Genomic DNA, 23,186 nt, shown 5'->3' with positions numbered 1-23,186 from the left:
GCAGCCAGCTTTGCTCAACTCTCATCTGATCTCCGCAACACGCTGCATGGACAAGCTTAGAGGCTTAGCATACCTCAAGCCGTCTCTTTCATACACTATTAAAGCAACAGGGAGAGTGAGTGTGCATTTATGGGGGTCAGGGCAAGTGTATGTATGTGTGAAGCGGTTACACAGTAGTTTTTTTTTATGTAGCACCCTTTATTGTATTTCGTGGGTCGGCGGTAAGAAGGCTGAACCAGATGCAGAACCATCCTATACATTAATATAACATGATCCCTTACAGGAGAGCTTCAACACGCGAAAACTAAGAATAAATATATTCACAACTGCCTCTACTATTGGTAAGAGATGAAAGCATAAAAAGGTACCTCTGTAAAAGATAATAATCGATAGTTGATAGAAGTGTCTGTCTCTTTTGTTTTTTTTTAGACAAAAAATGCCTTTTTTTACATCCTGTTTTTTTTTTTTTTTTTGTCCATTGATCTTTTTTTGCCATTCAATTTTCCTCTGAGAAATACTTAAAAATCAATACAATAACCTCTGTGCCTGTGTCCGATGAAAATGAAAATGTGCAGCAGAGGTCCTCCTGGCCCCATTAAGTCTGGCTGATTAAGAAATCCAAGATGCATCCATTGCCTTAATGTTCTTCTGTAATTTCCTTTGTTTTTGTCTTTCAGTCAAACAAACCAAAGAAAAAAAAAATCTGTATCTTTTTTTTTTTTTCTCCATAAAACCAGAACCTTTTTATAATTTCACACAGCAAACGACTATTCCTGGATATGTCCATCATCGTAGCCCTGTAAAAAAAATTCAACCGGTTAAGCAAATTAAGTTAACTGGATGAGATGATGAAAATGAACAGAACTGCATACAAACAACTCCAATATTGACTGGGTATATTATTATTTTTGGCTCATCCAGGGGAATGCAATTACTCGGCGGGTTTTTGATTAGTCTCAGTCGTCCATCAGCGTCCCATCCATTGGTAGTCAAACCTCTTTGTTTAGATAAATAGATCTGTATTCATAGAAAAATAAGCATTGACCACACTGCTGGCTGTTCATTGCTAAGGCACTTGGCTGTTTTCAGTTACTTCTCTTCTTCTTGCTTTTCTCTGTCTGGTCTCCATCCTAACGTGTCCACCCAGCTCGCTCTAAACTTCGAGGCTGTCACAGTTCACAACTCTGTGTTTGATGATGCTTTGAAGAGCTGGTGTGTTTCACCTCCACGCAGGTCTTTTGAGAGCAATATTATGAGCATCAACGCCCACTACCACCACCACCATGCCGTCTCCCGCTAATTGTGGCGCCGAGTAGAAAAGCCGAGCCTCAGTACTTTAAAAAGAAAAAGAAAAGGATACTGTAGTAGCTGCAGCTGAAGTTTTGCCTCCAGGCAGAGATCTGTGATCAGCTACTCCTTGCCAAAAAACCAACCTATATGCCAGTAGTGGGGAAAATACAAAAAGTGACCTCAGCTCGTTATCCAGGAATAAACATAGCGTGTAGTGTAGTCCCGCTCCCCCACAGGCTCCTCTCAAAGCCAACCTCTGTACAGAAGTCATTGTTACTGAATGATTCACCACCAGAGAGAGAGATGATGAAGAGACAAGAGAAGATGGGTAGCAGGAAGAGGAGGATGAGGAGGGGGAGAAAGAGGAGGCCCGTTAAAACTGGTAAGAGCGGTCTAACACCTCCATGTAGTCTGGTGTGGTCCTCAGTCTGGCTCTCTGCTCTCCAGCTCCCTGTTCGCTCTGACTGCTACCACCTGGAGTGGAGCTCGTGGTGGTGGTGACCACGAGCGTTTGGTCGGGTCTCGTGTCCTGTTTGGAGTCTTGGGGGTGAGGGTAGCGGGGCGGGGGCCTCACATACCTATCTGGCAAATCTCTGAACTCAGGAGTTGGGAGTCTGAAGAGACAGTCCACCAGCTCCACTTTAGGAGTGGGGCCCTGGCTGTCGATTACTGTGGGGCACAGGATGCCGTTCCCGTGGAGGCCAGCGAGTGGTCCCATGGCTCCTGTAACAGTGTTGATGGGTGACGAGGACACCTCCAGAGCCCACTCCCTCTCCTTCTCTGCTGCAGAGCAGTAACCCTCCTCGCACTCTTTCGAAGCTGCAAACGTCTGTTGCTGCTGCGGCCGCTGTTTCACCGCTGCGTCCTGCTCATCTTTGTAGATGGGGTTGCTACACATGTGCGATGCCGCCGCAGGGTTAGGGCCTTTGGCGGCGGCCTCTGGGGGCAGAATGGTGTCGTAGACGTGGTTGTGCTCAGGCGGAGGTAGAGGCGGCGTCTCCGGGAGGCCGTGGTGATGATGATGGTGGTGCGTCTGCTCGGTGAAGATCCCGCACTCCATCTGGATGCCGGCCAAATCCACCTCTCCCTGGCGGCGGAACGGCAGCTTGTCTCTCCTCCTCAGGGCGTAGGCGATTAGTGCTGCAGCCGCAAAGAAAGCAGAGACAAACAACACAAGCAGGCTGAGCACTAAGACCGACAGAGGGATTGAATTCTTCTCCGGAAGGGGATCGACGCCTGAGCCGGGGTAGTCAACCGACACGCCTCTGTCTGCAGCCGTGGAGGTGGCCGTCTGCTCCTCCTGGTCCTGGTCCTCTTGAGGCTCCAGCTCAGGGCATAGCAGCTCCATGGAGAGGGATCGCAGGTCTACACCTTTGGTCTTATCCGGGGAATGGCACACTACCTCTCCCATCACAACCACAGCGCTGAGCCCCTCCAGCCAACGCTTCAGTGGAGCAGCTTCACAGTTGCACTCCCATGGGTTCTGCTGCAGGTCCACCTGGAGAAATACATTAAAAATACAGTGTGTTGTCATTGTGTAGTTATAGTGTAATTACTGGTCTGCCGTGCAGTAGATAATTTCCCTGACTTTGTGCTGAAGAATGGGCCGATGGCTCCGACTCCTATTTAGATGACAACCAGAAAAATGATATCTCTAACCCTTTCCAAGTAATAAGGTTTGGAAAATGAGTTTTTCAGAATTGATATAATGGCTCTCCACACTGACCAGTAGCTCCAAATTATTTTTAAAATATGCATGTGATGAATGCACTGATTATGTAAATACTCTCATTATAGGGTCATCAAAACACTAAAGTGCTTGCATTTACCAGATGATGGTGCCCAGGCTGGATATATCCTCAATATTCAACTCTTCCCAGCAGCGAGGGCTCTCATAGAAAAAAGTTTTGAATAGACACCGCTCAGAGTTTCTATATTAGTGCTTGTTCATAAAACTCACCGGCAGCTTTTCTGTGACGAGCGTGCAAGAGTATCACAGCACTTTGTTTTTAACAGGATGTGATGCAACTCTCCCCTGTGCTATAATCCAATAGGTATGCGTGCAAATCCATTTTCTCATTGCCAGCTATTGATTGTGTGCCTTAAAACAAACTCAAATATTCACTTTGCCGCGCTCTGAAAAGCTTAAAGCAGATTATGCACGAAGGGAATCACTTACATCACGTTGTATTGTCTACAGAACTCATCTGTTCCATATCTTTAGCAATGACATTGGCAATGAAAGCTGATATTCTCTCTGTCACACTTCCAAGGAGCTCGCACAAATGTTGTCATGCTAATTCGGTTAGGCTATCTCCCTGGCTTGCAGGAATAGATGGATGCGTTCCGAGATGATTCAGCATTGCTGTTGTGGGAGCCATGATACAGCTACCTCCTCATGCCTCACACTGAACAACCGGATGCTCCTTCACTTTATTGAAGTTAGCCCACTGTGGGCTTTTTGTGTGGCTTTCCACTGAAAAGCATCCACCGCATTACTGTGACGCATCTAGCCTCTAACGCAGCGCGAATGAGCAAAGTGGCATTTTAAAGAAACACTGCATGACCAAAGTGTCAGTTTGTTTTTGCTGTTTCATAACGTTCATAATGACAGTCTTACATCTGGTGGAAATTCTTGAAGCATTTTATTGTTTTCTTTCACGCAAATCCCAAAGGCTTTATCCCCTTCTCTTTTCAAAGCATCTGTCCAACACATCCAACACTGTTTACAATTTATACGCCTGGTCACCTAGTGTGCGATTTGCTGTCAACTTGTCAATCACAGCTTGTGTTGTGACAGGAAATTATAGACCCTCAGTTAGCCCGGCAGGTGCGGGGAAAATATGAGCGCATGATACCATTATGCACGTTCTGTGAACACAAAGGCTTGGAGTAAGTCACGTACACTAAATTGACAATAAAAAGTGGCACACTAACCAAACCAGTTGCTTTAATCCAGCCTGCGATGATATATTGGAAACCCTCTTTTGTCAGAAAATATATTCAGCCTGACTTAAATAAAAGACTGAAATGGCCCTGCTTTAACCGCAGAAGAGCATATTTGCTCTTGTGGGTTTTTATCATTATGACAGAGAGCAAAGATCAGGCAATAATCATCCAAACTTTATTTGAGAGCTACAAAAGAATTCACATCAGGGGAGAAATTCAGAACGTTCTTAGTGAGCTGTGTGCCTTCTAATTGATCACTTTGCCCAAACATCCTGTCAGTCATTAGAATTGCTCCAGTTAGTTCACAGAAATAGAGTCAATACAAGCAGGTTTTGGAAGTTCTGGCGCAGGGATTCTGCTGTAGTCTCTGGTGACGAGACGCCCCTGAGCTTCAGCTTGCCAAGCCTTCTCCATACTGATGAATGGGTTTCATTGTCTTTTGAATAACACACACACAGAGCGGACACGAAAAGACTGAAGAAGAACCTGCAGCATATGCAAAATTGTGTTTATTTTGAAAAACGTGTACATTTAAAATCTGTCTTTATGGCTACAGTGGTAGAGTGTGAGATGCTATGCACAGAAAGCCAAAGAATTATGTCAAAGCACTAACGTATCGATGCTCTCCACTTACACTTCTATATTTCATCAGATTGTGGTAATGAGTGCACTCACACAGATTTTGATTTTATTCTATTTTTTGAAGTGTTGTAATTTATTTTTCATGGTGTGCTCGTGCTCCCTTCATAGACTTCTACCTCAGATAGCGATTTCCTATATTTTCCCGAGCGACTTCAACAACCCCTCAAGAAGGGGCATGAACTTTCTCTATCCAGCTGTTTGTGTTTCATGTAGCTGGAGAGAGAGCGGTAGTAATAGCACAGAGCAAAGAGCAAGAGTTTCTGGTCCACTGAGGCTGGTGTCGGTGAAGAAATTGGCATCTCTGCCTCCGTGTGATTGCTGAACATCAGCGCAACATGGCGAGCCTGGAAAGAAGCCCTTGATCTTTTATCCGGAGGGAAAATAAACACTGTCTTTTAATGCAGCTGTATGAGATATCTTGATTTTGAAATGTGCCGCAAACTGTTATTATGGGGACATGAGGGTCTGAGGAAAAAATAAAATAAAATGAGAAAGAGCACCCAGCGATGGAAGCGGTTCTATCAGCTCTTCCAAACAGACTGTAGACCCTAGAAGAAGAATTTGCTTGTCACAGCTGCTAAAGATAGTTATGGCCATTTATTATATCTCCATATGTGAACACATTATGGACAAAAATCCCAGTTTCAAGTGCACAGTCACAGCTTCTGTGTTTAAAAAGAATTATTGTCATGATCCTGGGTCTTTTGACCCAGCGTTTTAAGTTTGAGTTTATTTTTGTTCATTAGGTTATCTAAGTTCATTTGGTTATTAGACTCCTTGTGTTTTCTTCCCCTGTATTTAAGTTTCCCCTCAACCTTCGTGTTTCATGCTGCGTGTCATTTGTTATCAAGTTTGTATTATTATGCCTAAGTGTTTCTAGTTATTATTTTCCCCTCGTGTTTCCAACCATGTTAAATCTCCCCTGCTCTTTATGCGTTTCATGTCTGTGTCTTACGTTGTCAAGTTCGGGTTGTCATGTCTATGTCTCATTATGTTTCCTGTTTTATTGTGAAGAGGTCTGGTGTTCTGTGTTCATCATGTTCAGTTTTACTCTCCCACTGTGACGTCATTATGTTCATGTGTGCCAGCTGTTTCCTCATGTGTCTCCACTTCCCCTAATCACCTCCTGTGTATTTAAGTCCTCTGTTTTCAGTGTGTGATTGTCAGGTCGTCTGTTGTTCACGCCATGTTCTCCATGCCATGTTTCTAGGTTTCATGTCCAGGTTTTTCCATGTTGTTTGTTTAGTTCTCCCAGTTTAGGTTAATGTTAGTTTTATTTCTGTTTGCCTTGCCCTTTATTTGTACCTTTTCTGCCAGCCTCATTAAACGGCTCGCTTTTTGTTGATACTCAAGTTTTGATCCAAGTTCCTTGGTGTCTGCATTTTGGGTCCACTCTTCACAATACATACAGTCTGCTCTCGCCAGACTGTGACAATTATAATGGAATTCAGTTTGTTTCTTTTGAAAACTCTTTGACAAAGAACTTAACTTTTTACTACATTAAATCATTTTAATAGCTCTTTGGTAACACTGCCTATGTGTTTAGCTACCTACACATAATTTAATTTGAGTGGCTATTAACACGACATTACTCTTATCAATCCCACCTTTGTTCTATAAGAAATTTCACCTCACAGCGCACCTGCATGAGTTGGCATTTAATGCTAAATCAGAGTACTTAGCCAGTCAATGAGCCCAAAGACGTCTTTTGTGCTGAAACAGAAAACACATCTTTTCAGAGCACCGTTTAAAATGATTACAGATGCTTTCACTTTTATTTAAAAAAAGAAAAAAAAAATGCCTTTCATGTGCAATTTCAGTTGAAATGCTGGCTTGTATTGCAAGAAAATATAACTTGTTTTCACCTTCATAAACATTCTGACTGCTTGTTATTGTGTTGAGAAGATTCCATATTTACATCTGCAGAAGAAAAAACCCTCTAAATATGAAGCTACAGCTAGAAGAGGCCTGGAAGCAGCTAGCATAGCTCTGTCCAGATAAGCAAATCCACCTACCACCACCTCTAAATCTCTCTAACACTTCACATCTTGTTTCTGTAATCCACACAGAACCAAAGTGTAAAAGCAACAAATGGCCATTTTACAGCTGTTATCGCCGGACAGAGACAGACTTGCTGTTTGTGTTTATATAAGTGAAACATGGCCATGGGCAAGTTTCTTCATTACGGCTGGCAATGACAGGGAAGCGCTGCTCTGCTGCACAATACGTCCTTTGCATTTACTGAGAAAGACATATGTGTTTCTGAACTGTACATATATTATTTCTGGCATCCTCTCAGATACTGAGTCACCTAACTCGAGTTTCTTTTAAGGTTCATCTGCTGTTGAGCTGCTATTCGTTTTCTAGTTAAGAAATCATAAACACCAGAGTGATTTGAATTTTTCTCCCTGGTGTCACGCTAATATTGTTTTTTTGTTTTTTTTAATTACACTGACATCAGCAGGGTATTTTCATATCAGTGTATATAAGTGGGTGTAACTGTATAATCCTGCTCTTGATGGTGACAATGACTCTAAGCTATACATGCTGCTGTTTTATGATTAACAAAATGGACTGCTTTTTACTGCAGCTGCGAGCTAAACCCCGTTTCCATCTGCGTTACCCTTTGATTTTTTTTTTTTCTGTGCAAACTCTGGCTCCAAAAGCACACGCCAGCGCCCAGAAATCCCTCATCCCGAGCTTCAAACAGGCCAGCAGTAAGTCAACAGGTGATATCATTGTCACATTATTTTACGTGGTCTATGGGCAGCCTTAATGTGGCTTTGTCAGAGTAATAAGAACCCTGGTAAATGAATGGATTCAATTACTGTGGCACAGATTTGAGGGACTACAATGGTCGTACCACTGAGCTTTATGAATACAGCCCACTGTGTGCTTCCATTTGGTCAATGCTTTAATGCTCTTGGACATCAGAGGTGTATAACAGTGCAAAAGAAAAACCCATAATACACTTTTACATGGCTCCTCCAGCTCCGTGAACTACTGTCGTCCCTTCCTCGAGCAAAGATTTAGAAACAGCCTCTGAACTGCCAGTCTCACCCACACTACCTAGGATCAGGAATTTTGCATGGAGCAAAGAAAAATGGAAATTCACAATGACATTCGGGCTAATCTACACCCACCTTACCTCATTCTACTCGGGCTGTCTAAGAAAAGCCTGGTACACTAAATTTGCTGAAGTGAGAGGAAGCAGGATAATAAAAAAAAAAAATGTAACACCTCGCTTTCTGTCCTTATTGGTGCGCTGTGTATAGCAACCAGTCACATAAAGCTGCAGTCAAATGTGCGAGGTAAGCTCTCACAAAAAGCTGGATTTACCACATAACAGCAGTTTATACAGTCTATTTACTGAAAGGTACTTTAATTACAAGCATTCACAAAAACTTGAGAGGTTCAGCTTTCTCCAGTTTAGCTCCTGATTTATTAAGACCACTTATGCAAATCAAGTCAATTGCAATTTTCCAATTAGAATACCTGAGGCGCAACCATAGTCCCACAAGCCACAGCAGAGCCTGCAAAACAACAGACGCTACAGATGACAGAGAAAACTGCAGCTGTGCCAGAGGCCAGGAGACCAGGGGCTGCCAGAAGTTTTTAAACGTGGCCATGGCTTGATCCAAGATTTCAGGTTGTTTTGTTTATTTCATCAAGCTGTGATAATATAATGTGTCTTGGCAATCTATTAGTTCTTTTAATCTCATCGGCTGACATTTGAAATAAATACGCTCTGTATAATTATGCACATTTTTGTGTAGCAAATCAACAGGGGTGATCCAATTCAATAATCTCTATTTTTCCACCCGGCAACTGTCAGTCAGCAAAATACATGTTATTTGGCCTAAATTAGCTGAAAGCCTCATGCCAGGTATCTGACTCATTTGCACACACAGAGGTTAGCAGACCAGAATTGTGTTCTCAAGCATCCACCTGCATCCACACCGCCACAGCCATTCAGTAAATACGGTTAGTAATGTAGTAATTTACACTAACCTGTACCAGTCCGGTGAGGTGTTCAAGCACGCCCTCCATCGGAAGCTGTAGCAGGTGATTGTTTCGAAGGTTTAGGCGGGCTAGATTGACTCTGGAGAATACACCAAGAGGGAGACTCCGCAGCAGGTTGGCATTAAGGAACAATAACTGGAGGGATGGCATGGAGTCGAAAGTGCCGGGATCGACTTCACGGATCTCATTGTACTCAAAATAAAGGTACCTATAGACAGGAGAGAAGATGGCAGTGTCACAGACTTTACAAGCAAAGAGACTATCGGTATGTTGTATCTAAGCTGTATCTCGTCATTTCGTGATGCACTAAGGTCATTTTCCTTTCTGCATAAATTAGTCATTCCTTTTGATGCCTTTTCATACATTTAACTTCCAAGTATGTCCCGCTTCCGTGCATGGCAAACACATCAATGAATATTCATGTCACAAAGTCACACCAGAAATTGGATTTCATCTTCTCATCCCCTGTTCGCAGCCATAAACTGATCACTATCAAATAAAATTGTGTAATTTTGCACTGATGACTACTAACACTGGCCTTTGCGTATCAGATTATCTTGTTAGATCAAATTAAAAGGACTCTTTTTTTTTTTTAAATAACAGAAATATGTGCAGAGTACAGCTGGAGAATTCTCTGTGCATGCTAGTCATCCAGTAGTGCAATTGCTAGAATAAGTGATGGATCTGGTTTAAATGACTTGTACAGCTCCCTCACCATTAAGTCGCTAACAAAGGCTAACAAGAGGTTAAGAGGTAGACATTTTGAAAAGTCCAGAGAGGATTTTTATTATTGATTAATAGTCAAATAAATGGCTATGGAGATTTTTTTTTTCCTGAACCCTGTCTTTAAATATAAAATAGTGGAGCTGAAAGCCAAAAGGCTAAAAGAGGTCTTTGCAGTCTGCTCTGCTGTCTTCCTCACTGTTTAATGACTGACTTTGGATATAGGTTATTAACCAAGGAACTGTCTTATTCTGATGATGACATAAATATGCATCACTCTGACAGTGTGCTTTTATTTTAAGCTTTTCTTATTCTTCAAAAAAGAATCCTGGCAAAAAATCCAAATGTCTCACCGCCTTATCGACACCTGTGTATGCAAATACAACAAAAACCCATTAATTTTCACGTTGTCACTCACACCCAAACTGAAGCATGGCATCAGGCAGCGTGACTAACAAATGACACTTCTGGAAGAGACTGGGCACCTTCCATTTCAATCAAACTCCGGCATAATGGTAATCAAAATGTTCTGCTCTGTGCCGTTCCAGTATTACAGTGAAATTAATTTCCACATACTTATAAACAAATCTCTAAATACCTAAGCTGATGAGGTTTTAATTAATATGTATGTCTGAAGTGAATAGAAGTAAATGGTGTGACTGATCCAAAAGGTTCTTACCTTAGATTCTGCAATCCTAGAAACATGTGGGGGCTCAGCCTCTCCAGATTGTTTCCGTTCAGGTAGAGGCTCCTCAGGCTCGTCAGGCTGGAAAAAGCGCCCTCCTGAAGGTACGAGATGCGGTTGTTCCCCAGGTGAAGCATGTCGAGGCTGGAGAAGTTCCAGAAGTCTGTGCGGTAGATCCTCTGTATTAAATTTCCACTCAGGTAGAGCTTGCGGCCGTTGAGAGGCCGAGGTGTGAGCTGGGACACATTGAGGAAGCCATTCTCTTTGCAGTTGACGGTGAGACCCAGGTCAGTTATGTGCAGGTTGCAAGTGCAGCCCAGGGGACAGATGATGGGAATAGGGGGCCGTGTTTGGTAACCAGCCACCGGGGGATTCTGGTTGGGCATCAGACTGCGTGGCGTGGGGGATGTTCTGGAGGGTCGAGGCCTTTTAGTCGGCCTTGGGTGCCTCTCCCTGTCTTTACGCTCTGCAGAGGAAGAGGATGACGAAGTGGAGGAAGTATGTGTGTTCTGGCGGGAGCCGTGCACCATAGAGGAGGGCTTAGTTGGTCTGACTCGCCCAGGTTGGTGTTTAGAGTTAGGGGGCAAATGCTGGGGTTGTGATCCTGCTGATGGACCACTCCCCACTGCTTGCAGCTCTTTATCTGGCAGGTCGGCACACAGTTCTTTGCGGGGGATTTCCCTCAGGTCTTTACCGTGAAGGTGGAAGGGATACTCGCATGTAACATCCCCAACTACCGCCGTGTAGGGAATCTGACCCAGCCACTGCTGTAACTGCACTGCCTCGCAGCCGCAGTTCCAGGGATTCTCCTCCAGCTGTATCTCCATCAGGGAGCGGCCAACGTACTCCAGGGTCCCAGCATATGCCAGGCTCTTCAGACGGTTTCCCCGCAGGTCCAGATGAGTCAGAGACACGGATCTGGTACAGGAGGAGGAGGGATATAGTTTGCTAGTTCACATGAAAGGACACTGTTATAGTAAAATAAAATTCACACATTCCATCACAGAGGAGCCAGCATTTTATCTGATGATTAATCCATCTCTGATGATATGAAATAGTATGCCACAGGAACATTAATTCAGCAGTACAGCGTGACTAATTGTGTCAGACACTGATATTTCTACAGATCAGTCCTGGCATAATTTAAAAGCTCTGCAGTAAAATAATCAGAATCCAACCTGAACAGATGAGGAGGCAAGTTAGGGATGAGGTTGTCATTCAGGATGAGAACACGAAGCTTGTAGAGGAACCTCAGAGCACCGCTATCAATTCGTTTGATCACGTTGTAGTCGGCCTGCAGGTAAGAAAGAAAAGATGTGACGAATGAGTAATTGCTCGAATTGGAAAGTAAACTCAACTGAGAGCTCTCCGTTTGCAAAAATGCACAGAGATTTTGAGGAGATCCTTTCACACAGGCCACCTGCTAGCCATTGATTATTTCTGTCACAGCTATCTATAGTAATCCTGGACAAATTTGTCAATAATTAAGTCAATCGTGGATAATCAACACGGATTAACTCTTCGGGACTACCTGGAGGTATTCCAGAGCCTCTAAGCCGGCGAAGGTGTCATTTCTGAAAACCTCCAGCTTGTTCTCGTGGAGGTACAGACGTCTCAGTTTGGCGAGCCCGTGGAATGCTCCCACTCGGATGTCCTGGAGAGCATTGTTGCCAAGGTTTATCGACACTGCGTTGCCAAGGTGCTGAAACCCGTTGCTATAGAGACGCCTTAGAGAGTTCCTCTGGAGGTTGAGTTTGAAAGGGCGGACCCATGACTGTGACACCTGAATGATTAATTAGAGGTCTGATTAGTTATCTTATTAATTACATAAATTTAGCAGTTAGAAACAGCCCTAAGCCACATTAGAGGCAGGATATTAGACTGGGAGATATATTAGATAATAAGATAAGTGACAGCGCAGTAAAGTGCAGCTCCACATGCGTGGCCAGACAAATGATGAAGAAAGCCATACCTGGCTGGCATTTGTGAAGCCCCGCCCATCGCAGTGCACGTGTAGCACACCTTCTTTGACCTCGCACGTGCACGGCTCGAAGCACGGCTCGTCCACTTCTTCCTCGGAGTTGTCCACGAGAGGGGTGTGTGTGGAGGTGGGGGTAGGGGTGGGGGTGTGCGACGCCTGGGAGAGACGCGCACACCCCAGGGCCACCGCCAGAGTGACCCACTGCATCCTCCTGCTTCTCCCTCTCAGCTCAACAGCCTGCGGCTACAGCCCGGCATCAGGCCTTCACCGCACTGCACGGTGAGGCAAACGCACACACAATCGCACAAACGCATTGTTAACAGAGGGCAAACAGCCAGGGAGGCAGCAGCAAAAGTCAGTTCAGGATGAATCAGATGGATGATACATCAGAGGCATACTAAAGCAGTCAGAAAATAAATGTTAAATCACACAGAGTGTAGTGTCATGGGGACGGAACAGCATTATAGTGGAATGAAGCTGTACAGGAAGGCCACAGTATGATATGATAGCCGTCAACCATGTATGCATGTGCTTGTATTCATAACAGGAAAACAAGGCTTAGAGGGTTTACAAAACCAGGACAAATTGATTTCAACACAAAACAACAGGCTGAAGAATCTCTCAGCTGCTACAATGTCTCTTTTGAATTAAAAATTCAAATGTTGACATTGAAAATGCAAAACAAAGGCACGCACGTGGGCTAGTTCACCTGTGAATCACGTTTTATCCTTTTTCCGAGTGGCTTTCTGAGTGCTGGGGTAGGGGGTGGGCAAAGCTTGTGATGAATGTATTCATCTGTGTTTTCAAATGCCGGGTGAAGCCGAAATGTCACGCATGTGTTATTTTAATGTATGCAATATGAATATGGGTGAATGCAAATCAGACTCATAACGCTTCTGTCTAATGAACTGCTCCATTTAATAAGATGAATGGCAATCAAGAGAACAGAAGGATGAGGCACAAAATACCCCATATTATCAATCAGAAAAATACGTTGGGTTATCAACAGCCATCGAGTCCTGTCATAATCATTATTGTGATAATGACAGTGGAGTGAAAAGCTTTGCTGCAAAATCAAAACTCTTCAAAAAAATTTTCAAAAGGTGGGGGTGGTGTGAATCAGTGCGACGACAGGCAGGGACGTGAACTGACGGCGATAGCGATGATGGTCGTGACGATGATGAGAGCGGCGCGGTAATAACAAGAGAATGAGTTGCAGAACTCCTGGCACAACAACAAAGACAAGAAAAGCGAAAAACAGCTGAGATTGTGAGTGCTGCACGGGGATATTTCCTCTCGAGTCTTAATGAGATCTAAATTGGATAAAGCATCTCGATCTGCTCATACAGTGTTGAACACTGCCATGCGAAATGCAATAATGATCATGATGGTATGGTAGCTGTAATCATACAGCAATAATCTAGCATCAGCGAGTTAGACAAGGAGGCAGGAGTGAAAACATCACCGCCCGGGAGAGGAAGAGCAATCACGGAGATGATTATGACGGGGAAAAGATGAAGGGAGAGGTAGAAATGAGAAGAGGAGGAGGAGGAGGAGGAGGAAAAATGGGAACAAGGGGAAGGGAAGGAGTAAAGGAGAGGCAGACATATAAAGGAGGGGTAATGTGCAGAGAGTAGGTACAAAAGAAGAGGAAATGGGTGAGGTGGGAGAGAAGAGTGGGATTGCATAAGCAGCAAGAAGTCAGTCAAGGCTGCCACTCAGGATGAGAGCTCACAGTGAAACAGCTGAAATCTGATATTGATTACATCAAAGCCCTCCTCTTGCCCTGTACACAATGTACGCCCGCCTCACAGAGAAACTGTGCTGGAGCCAAGTTTCATGCGTGTGTGTTGCACACAATGTGAGAAAGGTCAAACCATATCCAAAAAGTAGGCTTTTATAGCCTGCCAAGTACAGAAACAGGTAGCTAGACACGTGTAGATGAGTGTGAGCTTTCATAACAAACCAGTGTAATGCTGCAATACTTGTTGGAAAACCTCACGATTTTAAAGGAAGAAAGCATAAGGAGAAGTGAAAAACAGTCATCAGTGTATGAAAGTGTTCAGAGCATCTGTGCTTCACAGGAGAAAACAGGCTTACATGCTCAACAGTTTTGGACAAATTGGAAAACAATACAAAATACTGCCCATTCAGAGTCCCACTGGGTCTTCAGTCTAGATATGTATTGTTTATTATTGGACCGTGGCCCCCCTGTATAGAGGAGATCAATACAGAGTCCAGATAGACCACTGGGATCCATCCTGTTAAGAGTCTGCTTTAGTGGATGGGCATCTCTACCTAATGAGAAGAAACACAGTCAAGCCTCTTTCTCCAATCAGCCGAGTGGACTAGTCAGCAGTCGGCATAGCTCTGCATCATTATGGTAACAAGAAACGAAAGGACTGGCAGCCCAGAACTCTGCCTGTGCTTCTGCGTGCGTCTGTCTCTGTCCTTCTGTCTTCATGTCCATCTGAAAACCGTCCTGACACAGGTGTGGCTTCCCTCCCTGTCTTTCTTTAGTCTCTCTGAGTTTTTTTTTTTCTTCTCACTCTCCCCTCTCCTCCAGACCTGCACACTGACGCAAGCGAACCAGAGATGACAGTCACTGCTTATTCTTCACCATATTATTCATGTCACATAATTCCAGTCTCTATCTCTCTGTCCTCTCTGTCCGTCAGAATACACACTCACCAAGCTTCACACCGGCTTTTACATGGGCCCCTGCTCTCAGCACAGATCTGCACTATCAGGCAAGCAGCAGCATCACTGATCAAATGTATGGGGATATGAGCCTGGATAGCTCACAGCCTTTCAAGAAAATCAATTAGCCCCTAACATTACGCACACAAATTGTAATAGTTAGAATAATTAAGGCATGACCAATTAAACAGCCTAGTCATTAACAGAACCTATTAAGACATTTACCAGGCTATGTATGAAAATCCTTGGCAGAGCAACGCAATCCAATTGCATTCCTCATTGTCTGTCTCTCCTCACCAGCCTCTCTGATCCACACAGCGACGCTTAGCAGAGCAGGGATGCGGGTAATACTCACTCAGTCCGCCGCCAAAGAATTAGAGAACGACCGAGAAAACACTTTAGAGGCTGACTGTCGACATGTCGTTCACATTCAGCCGCACTCTTCTCCCTCTCTCTCTCGCTCCCTCTCTCCTCTCCTGTAGCGGCTGAGGCGGATGGGGAGGGAGGGGGGACCAGAGCGGGTGGGGGGGAGAGACGTGATAAGACTGCAATGAGGTGGAGGATAAAAACCGGGAGAGAGAGAGAGCTAGAGAGAGAGAGGAAAAGAGGGAAAAAAATGATTGGCTTTAGGATGCAGGTCCGCTTCTCCACAGTGCAGCCCGTGGGAGCTGCGGCACTGGTCTGCTGAACAGACGTGCAATGCGCGGAGTTGTAACCTGGGCGTAATAATGGAGAATCCTCTCCTCATCTCAAAGACAACTAGGTAATTCATAGAAGGGAGGGGAAAAGAGGGGGGCAGGCGCCGGAATTAATCATGCAATAAGGCGGCTGCCCTGCTAGTTTTTATATGAGGCCAAAGCGCGCAGGGTGGGTTCCTCCTCACCAGAGGAGCCAGTTCAGTTCCTCATCATAAACAGATTACAGGAGACACAACAGAGTCACAGACAATGGGCCCCATAAACTTTCTCCTCACGTTGCCCGGTTACGCATCCCGGTAAAAAAAAAAAAATAAAAAAAAAATACCCCGACTGTTCAGCTATACCGACAATAATTTATAATCTCATTAGTTTATTCATCTCTCCTCTCTTGCCCTTAAGCACCGACGGATTTCGTGAAACCGGTGTGTGTTACCATGGCGACTCGTGCCAGCTGGCTTTCGTCGTGCGCGCGCGCGCGCTCGAGGACGCACACACGCGCACACAAACACGGTACCGGTCGGGAAAACTGTGGTGACTTCTATGAGGGGGGCCGCAGCGGAGATTACAGCGAGACCCAGAAGTTTGTGCGCGGCCTACATCAAAACACCTGTCCTGCCAAACGGGGGTGGTGGGCGCAACAGATGCCGCCCAGATCGAGAGCAATGAAGCCCCCCTACCAACGCTGAATTGAGCTCCCCACATCAGCTAATCACAGCCTGCTAGGTGGCTGATGCTCCATCGATACTTTCTCTAAGTGGCGGCTATGGAGCCCCCGTGAAGCCCGGCGTCTCCAGCGGACCAAGGGGAGGGTCTCAATAAAACACCCCATGGTGCCATGGTTTTGAAAACACGCATTCAAAAGCGTTCAACTATCAGTCAGCCGGTTTCATGGCTATAGGAAAAGATTTAATAACAACATGTCTTCCACATTACTGAGCTGAAAGTTCAATTTTCAGTTCAATTTCACATTGATTTCAGCGTGCATTAAGGTGAATAACCTTGAGGAAATGGAGAGGTGCATTTCTCCCTTAGTGCTCTCTTTCCTCTCTCTCTCTCTTTCTCTCTCTCCTTACAGGAGTAAAGATTTGGGGGGGGGGGGGGGGTCCTCTGGAGATTCCTATCAGAAACAGTAAGACGGTTCCAGTAATATCAGGGAGATGTAGATGATGGTTATAGATTTCAGGGCTCTCAGGTGCATTAGTCTGTATTACAGCTTCCCCACAAGGCTACTTAACGCTCACTCGCAATGGAAACAGGCTGGCTAATGCGGGGCATGTATGCACAGCCACATGAACACATGCATTCGTGGGGATTGCTTACTGAGGCATGCACACATTTAATTCGCCTACACCATGCAGGGATGCTTGTGTTTATAAATAAGCTTCAATCACGCATGGGGTTTTTGTCCTGAGATATTACTGTAATCTCTGTGACAGGGGTAATGTGATGCCAGACCTGGGGTTATTACTGTCCACCTCAGGGCAGAATGCTGCCCGTGATGGAGAATTTGGGAGAAAAACACTCTTTTCTCACAGAGGTGTTGTTGTTGAACCGTGGAGGCTCCCTAAATTAAGAAAACAAACGGAGAGGAACTGAGTGAAGATGGTTATCAGGCACCATCAGATACCTGTGTGTCTGTTCTCTGGGGGCAGGAGCCGCTCTGAGCACATAAAGTACTTTTTTAGAGTGTTGACGGGGCCTCTAAAGTAGGGGATCTATTTATACTGGCCTAGTGCTGTCTATGGAGCTGTCCAGTGTTGAAATGGATGGGGAGTCATGCTGTTTCATTTGAGCCACTTCTCCTTTCTTCCTCCTCCGCTTGCTCCTTCTCCAAAGGCTTTCCCTTCCTCTCATGTGAATTATTTTCTGTCAGAGCATACTTTTCCTTATTCCTTATTTAATACACATCTTTTCTTCCTTCCTTTCCTTCTCTCTCCCCTTCTTTCCTCGTTACTCTCTTACTTTGATTCTCCTGTGGGCTCTTGTCAATTCAGTCTGGTTTACTTGCTTTGATTTCTTCCTCCTTTGTTTTCCTCTCCCTGCTCACTCCATCTTTCTTTCCACCGAGGACACATCACACAAAGTGGTCATCCCAGTTTTTGCAGCTCTTTCCAATTATGCCTTCGCTCACGCGATCTCCGGCGGGACTGGCTTCCGTGCGTGAGGGCACACAAACTCAAGACTTAAGAACGAGCACCAACATGAATAAGGACGCAGATTATTCCTTGGTCGAAAGAGCTCCTTAAAGCTACATCTTGCTCACATAGCGTTGAGTCGTCCCCAAACACGTGTTTGAGTTTCACTGGGGCCTGCACTGCCCCCTAGTCTCTGCTTACTCAATGCGATGAGGCAATCAGAGATGCAGGCAGAAGTATCATGCACTCTGTGGCAGGATGTGGAAAGCAAGTGAAAGAGAAGAGGGACAGAAGGAGCGAAAAAGGGAATAAAACAAGCTGAGTGTGGGAGGGAGACAGTGAGCATTTTGGGTAAGGTTGTGAGGGTTGGCTGAACATGTAAAGGGGGGAGTGCAAGGGGGAGCCAACAGATAGACGGAATAGGTATTTGGAAGGAGGGGGAGGATGGCCAGGAGGGCAGGTGGTTCTGTCATTAGCTCCAGATTAAAGCAGAGGGCAACTCCAAAGGCCTCACCTCTGATTCACACAGTAGTACTGCAGGCAAGGACAAGCCTCCCGGGAGACATAGCACACACACACACACACACGCATGCTGGAGACACGGCAGTGATTCAAAGGATTACTCACAGGCTCACGAACACACACATAAACACACACATAAACACACACGTATAGGCATATATAAAACCACCACCCCTCCCCATCCTCATTTACACACGAGATACACTGTGACTCACGAGAACATGCAGACTCCCACACACATGCAAACAGTCATGCCACACACACATTCTCATACACACACACACACACACACACACACACACACACACACACACACACACACACATCATTGAACTAATTAATCAAATCTCCTGTTTTAATTAGGATTCAAATCAGTTGCTATGGGAACCTTGCCCTCTCAGAGTCTTAAGGTAAAGGCTGCTGCTGCTGCTTCCCGTGACTCAAGGAAGGTGTCCGAGGGGGACACATTCATATTACCTATGTTGATTCAGCTGGCTGCATTCTACATTCCATTTTCACGCAGACACATTTTGCTGGGGAGGCCTGAGGTGCCCGATGTGAACTTCAATTTGGGCTCAGTCATACAGAGGGACCAAAAAAAGGCGGAAAATTATGATGGCTCACGTTGCAGCCAAACAAATACAATATATTTTACCAGGAAAAGGCCATGTGTGTTAGCGTTAAAGGTGAGGTTCACAGTCTGTGGACGCCCGTCCAATCGATCACCAGCTCAAGCCTGCCATTTTTGCTCTGAAAGTTTTCGCATGGAGACACACATAAAGGCACTTTCACAGAGTTTCTAATACGGTGCTTATCCTTGCTATTACCACGGCCTTGCAATTTTGGGTGAGCAATCGCTTTGTGCTCACATGCCTTGTCCCAGTGACAGTGTTTTCACAGAGGCTCCATTAGTGATCAGTAGGATTTGTTTGTGAAAATCGCTGTCAGAAGAATCAATATTCCTGCATTTGCGTTAATACTATCCAGACAGAGGAAATATTTATTCAGTGACTAATTCCTGAGGTCTAATTAAAGCAGTGTGCATGCTTTAGTGTTAACACTGTTTCATCTCACAAGCTGATAGACTCTTATCTTAAAAGACTGGATGAGAGAGCTCAAAGTGTAGCGGAATCACGGCGCCTTCATCTGTCCAGAGAGCCTTAATATCAACTCAGGTGAAGGCCGGACCTGATGAATTAAAAGAGGAGAGGATGCCAAGTGAAGCCATTAGGATCCAGGAACTCAGGCGTGTGTCTGGCTCGCCGGTTGTCATGGTTGCGGTGTTTATCACCTCTTTCTGCCGACAGAAGCCCAGGGGCAAATCAGATTGGCTTCAGACAGGGAGGAAAAGAGAGAGTTGGTGAGTGAGGGGGAGGACATATTGGCACAGCGGAGGGGGGGAAATGCCAACACGCTGCTGAGTGAAGGCCGAGGAGGAGCGCTGGACAAATGTCAACGTGGCTTATTCATAGGATGATGCTTTTAACTCTTTGACTGTGACATAACGTTTGAAGTAAAGGTATATTAGACCAATTCAGTAAACCCTCGCTTTAGGTCTTTTTGTTAACATACCCAAATGCTGTAATGTGGGGCAATAAAACTTTCTTTTTTTCCCCTCTTGTTATCTTCTCATCTGTTGTGGTAAGTATCTCCCTGCAAATGTGCTGAATGCATTAATGCACATCTTAAAAGCTCTTGGCATTTGATGAAAACAACACTAAAGGATAGTCCTCTAATGGAAGTCTTAAAGCTAGATAAACCTCAAGGATCTGGAGTAAATCCCCCCCCCCCCCCCCCCCCCTCTGCCCCCCTATCCCCCGTGGCCTGTGCCTGCCACCTAGTGGTCCCTAACCCAATGATCCATATGTGAAGACTTCACAAGTGCAACCTGTGTGGTGAGGCAGTTTTTCTGAAGTACAGATACTATTATTATTATGTCACTAGCTGACAAGACAGCATTCACTTCAAAGAGCTCTGAGAGTTCATGTTGCATGAGGAGATGAGAAACTAAGACATTTACCTGTTATGACAAGCGGCCGGTAAGATATATTATCAATCTATTGGTCATAATCATAAACAGATGTCTGTTTGCATCCAGGTGGCTGCCTGTCGTTGCCCGTCCAGGGCCTGAAGCTTGTTACAACGTAACCGCTCCTGACTGCTCAGCGCACACGTGTTGACACCCAAACCACGCCTCCTTGTCTCTAGAGCCAATCATCGGCCGTCATAGTTCAGCGCGTCTTCCTCTCAACAAATCACAGCACTCGTTGTTGCTGTGGGGGACATTCGCAGGCACCGAGGCCCTTCTGCTGTCGGCAGAGAGAGGTATGGCTTCATTGTTTTTGACCGGCTTCGTGAAGTATTTCTAAAAAGAAAAAAAAGAAGAAGTAGAAGTAGATTAAAAAATAAACACTCCGGCTCTATTTCGTTTGTGTCAAATACCATCTAACAGAACCAGACACGGCTTGTTAACATTAAATCCTTCCTCTCTCACTCGTGTTTCCTCTCAAATGTCCACTTGCTCTTGGTGGTCTGTGAGATGATAGGTTCAGGTTTCGCTGCGGGCTGGTGAGACAGGGTCGGATTTTAGCTGACATCCAGCTGAATAGAGCGAAACCACCAGACAGTTGTATGAATAGCTGTATTGTGGGCGCTGGCTAGCCGGTGTTGTGTGTGTCCATATGTGTGTGACAGGTCAGTTTCACATCTATAGGCCCACGCCACAGCGAGAGTCTTGGTTAATCTGTGTTGTTTTAGACGCAGAGCGCTGAACTTTAGCTTTGTTTTTTCTCCCCCACACTCGTATGTCAGGTCTTCATCATTGCTCTGTCCAGGCTTACACGGTGTGCTGCCGCGCTAAGGAGTAAATTGCCGTTGACAGCGACTTGTCCTGTTGTTTGTGGTCGCCCCTGGCTGTCAGCCTGCAGTGCCAGAGTCTCGTCATCTCTGTCGAGGATGCCGCAAACAAACAAGTCAAGAAACGCCCCGGCGGTTGACTCTCCGGGCTCGGTCCAAGTGGGAGCTTCAGCAGAAGCTACAGAGCCGGCGTCCCGGGAGGAAATTCAGGCTGCCGGGGACTCGGGAAGAGGGGGGGAAGCTGAGGATAATGTCGGTGACAGAGAGATCATCAAATCACCCAGTGATCCCAAACAGTACAGGTAAAAAAAAACAAAAACTCTTCTACCGCACAGTCAAGCATTCCTACCAGATTCCCATGAGGATTTAAATAATTCATTATGCTGTTTAAAGAAAGGAAAAGTTGCATGATTTATCTGTTCTATTATGTATGTTATTCTCACTCGAAGGTATTAATAGGATTTCATGTGTAATGAAATACATCTTGCTAAAGTTCTGCATTCATGACTGTGAAAGTGCTGACAAAACGACCCAGATCCACTAACCCAGATCCAAAAATGATATTGAGGCTCCCATCCAGCTGGATCAGTGCAATATTATTGTAGTCTGATGGGATGATTTCATGCTTTAAGCACAGACCAGTGCCTCAGGCCTCTGTGGGGCATGGATGGAATATTTGCTGTGAAAAAGCACAGCACAAGATGGGCTGAAAGGGTATAAGATACAATCTGCAAAGGGATAACTGTTAAGCTGTTAAGAAAAAGCAGTGAAGGCTCTAAAACTCAATTGATACCACAGTGCTTCTCCTTGTGTTATCTCACCTTTGACTTTACTCTCCTCAGGTACATTGTGTTAGAAAACGGGCTGCGAGCTCTGCTCATCTCAGATTACAGTGGACCGACAGAAGATGGAGAATCAGATGAAGGTGAAGAAGAAGAGGAGGAGGAGGAGGACGATGATGAATCTGAAGATGGATCAGAGGATGGGTCTGAGGAAGATGACGAAGATGAGGGCATCGATGATGAAGATGATTACAATGAGGGGAAAAAGAAGAAAGGAAATGCAGAGAAACAGGTACAGGAAACAAGAGAGCATTTCATATAGACTTTATTTATGTTTTGCAAAACTACACTGTTTGAAATAATGTAAAAAACAAATTGACACCATTACTCCACACACTATTTAAGGTGCATCTTTTATGCTCTTCTATATTTTCTGCAACATGTACAGTGGCTAATACTCTGATGAAATACAGCCAGAGTTTCAAACATTTAGAGTTCAGGGTATGTGCTCAGGCTTGAGACTGCACTAAATGCTTTGTTTCAGACAGCTGTTTTTATATATGATCAGTGGCAGATCTAGAAAATGTTCCATGGTGGGGTAACGCAAAAGAGGTGCAAGAGATCTAGCAGTGTGGCACATACCTCTTCAGTGAAGCTTGTGAAAATCCCCTATAGGTAAATAGAGTCAACAAAATACTTTAAAAAACACACTTTAGTTCTATCATTATCTCTTCTAAGAAAATAAAGACAAGTTTGATTTTTTACAAGCTTTAAAGTAGAAAGACTTTGCTCACGCCCTGCAGTACTCACTGTCAAAACAATGGCAATATTGCACATTTAAAAAGTATTTTAATAACATAAAAGTTGGAGTGGATATCTCAACGCTCAGAAGCTCCACCCACCTTTCCTCAAACCTCCTTTTGCAGATACGAACCAATGACGAGAAAGTTGGCTTAAAGCTACAATGTTTAAAATCTCACCACTAGATGTCAGTAGATTGCAATCTACAGAATTTTGTTTTCTTTCCACTCCCGATTCAAGTGTATACTCTTAGCTACAGTGGCCGCTGTAAGACAGACAACCCTTGCTGGGGTTCATCTGCAGTGAGTATAGGGTGTCGGTCCTCTGTTTACCTCAGCTGTCAATATGCCAGGTGTCTACATCTATTTACTCTGGAGGAGGCTGTAAAACTTCGTGAAA

The 23,186-nt window shown here is 44.8% G+C and overlaps 2 protein-coding genes across 6 annotated transcripts in view; one reads left to right on the top strand and one right to left on the bottom strand.

Moving 5' to 3' along the window:
• Positions 1–200: 200 nt before the first annotated feature.
• On the bottom strand, positions 201–20,489 carry LOC309695904 (SLIT and NTRK-like protein 3). Of its 3 annotated transcripts, none has more exons than XM_082516896.1 (7): positions 20,369–20,489; positions 12,285–12,565; positions 11,844–12,095; positions 11,491–11,606; positions 10,307–11,230; positions 8,893–9,112; positions 201–2,788 (listed from the first exon to the last, which is right to left on the bottom strand). In XM_082516896.1, the coding sequence occupies exons 2-7, from the start codon at positions 12,498–12,500 to the stop codon at positions 1,664–1,666; spliced, it is 2,853 nt and encodes a 950-aa protein (XP_082373022.1). In that variant the 5' UTR covers positions 12,501–12,565; positions 20,369–20,489; the 3' UTR covers positions 201–1,663. The 3 variants fall into 3 exon arrangements, with proteins under 3 accessions (XP_082373022.1, XP_082373020.1, XP_082373021.1); XM_082516894.1 differs by lacking the exon at positions 20,369–20,489 and adding an exon at positions 15,219–15,719; XM_082516895.1 differs by lacking the exon at positions 20,369–20,489 and adding an exon at positions 15,349–15,719.
• A 108-nt stretch (positions 20,490–20,597) lies between these two features.
• LOC309695902 (nardilysin-like) overlaps positions 20,598–23,186 on the top strand; it is a 32,461-nt gene continuing 29,872 nt past the window's right edge. Inside the window, exons 1-3 of one of the 3 annotated variants that reach the window (XM_082516889.1) lie at positions 20,598–20,673; positions 21,183–21,506; positions 22,047–22,278. In XM_082516889.1, coding sequence (XP_082373015.1) covers positions 21,304–21,506; positions 22,047–22,278 — 435 coding nt within the window. In that variant the 5' untranslated portion in view covers positions 20,598–20,673; positions 21,183–21,303. The other 2 variants (XM_082516890.1, XM_082516888.1) reach the window with 2 other exon arrangements.

The sequence above is a fragment of the Aulonocara stuartgranti genome (genome assembly GCF_965226115.1).
Source record: "Aulonocara stuartgranti genome assembly, chromosome: 19".
Lineage (NCBI taxonomy): Eukaryota > Metazoa > Chordata > Actinopteri > Cichliformes > Cichlidae > Aulonocara > Aulonocara stuartgranti.
The sequence above is the reverse complement of the archived record's forward strand: the minus strand, read 5'-3'. Positions and strand labels throughout refer to the sequence as shown.

What these genes read in the sequence shown, in the direction of transcription:
- LOC309695904 (XM_082516896.1), bottom strand. Translation starts at nt 12,500, where the DNA reads ATGCAGTGGGTCACTCTGGCGGTGGCCCTGGGGTGTGCGCGTCTCTCC. An exon ending in AGGCTCTGGAATACCTCCAG is followed by an intron (nt 11,607 to 11,843) that starts GTAGTCCCGAAG and finishes TCTTACCTGCAG; the next exon opens with GCCGACTACAACGTGATCAA. An exon ending in CTAGGATTGCAGAATCTAAG is followed by an intron (nt 9,113 to 10,306) that starts GTAAGAACCTTT and finishes TCCTGTCTATAG; the next exon opens with GTACCTTTATTTTGAGTACA.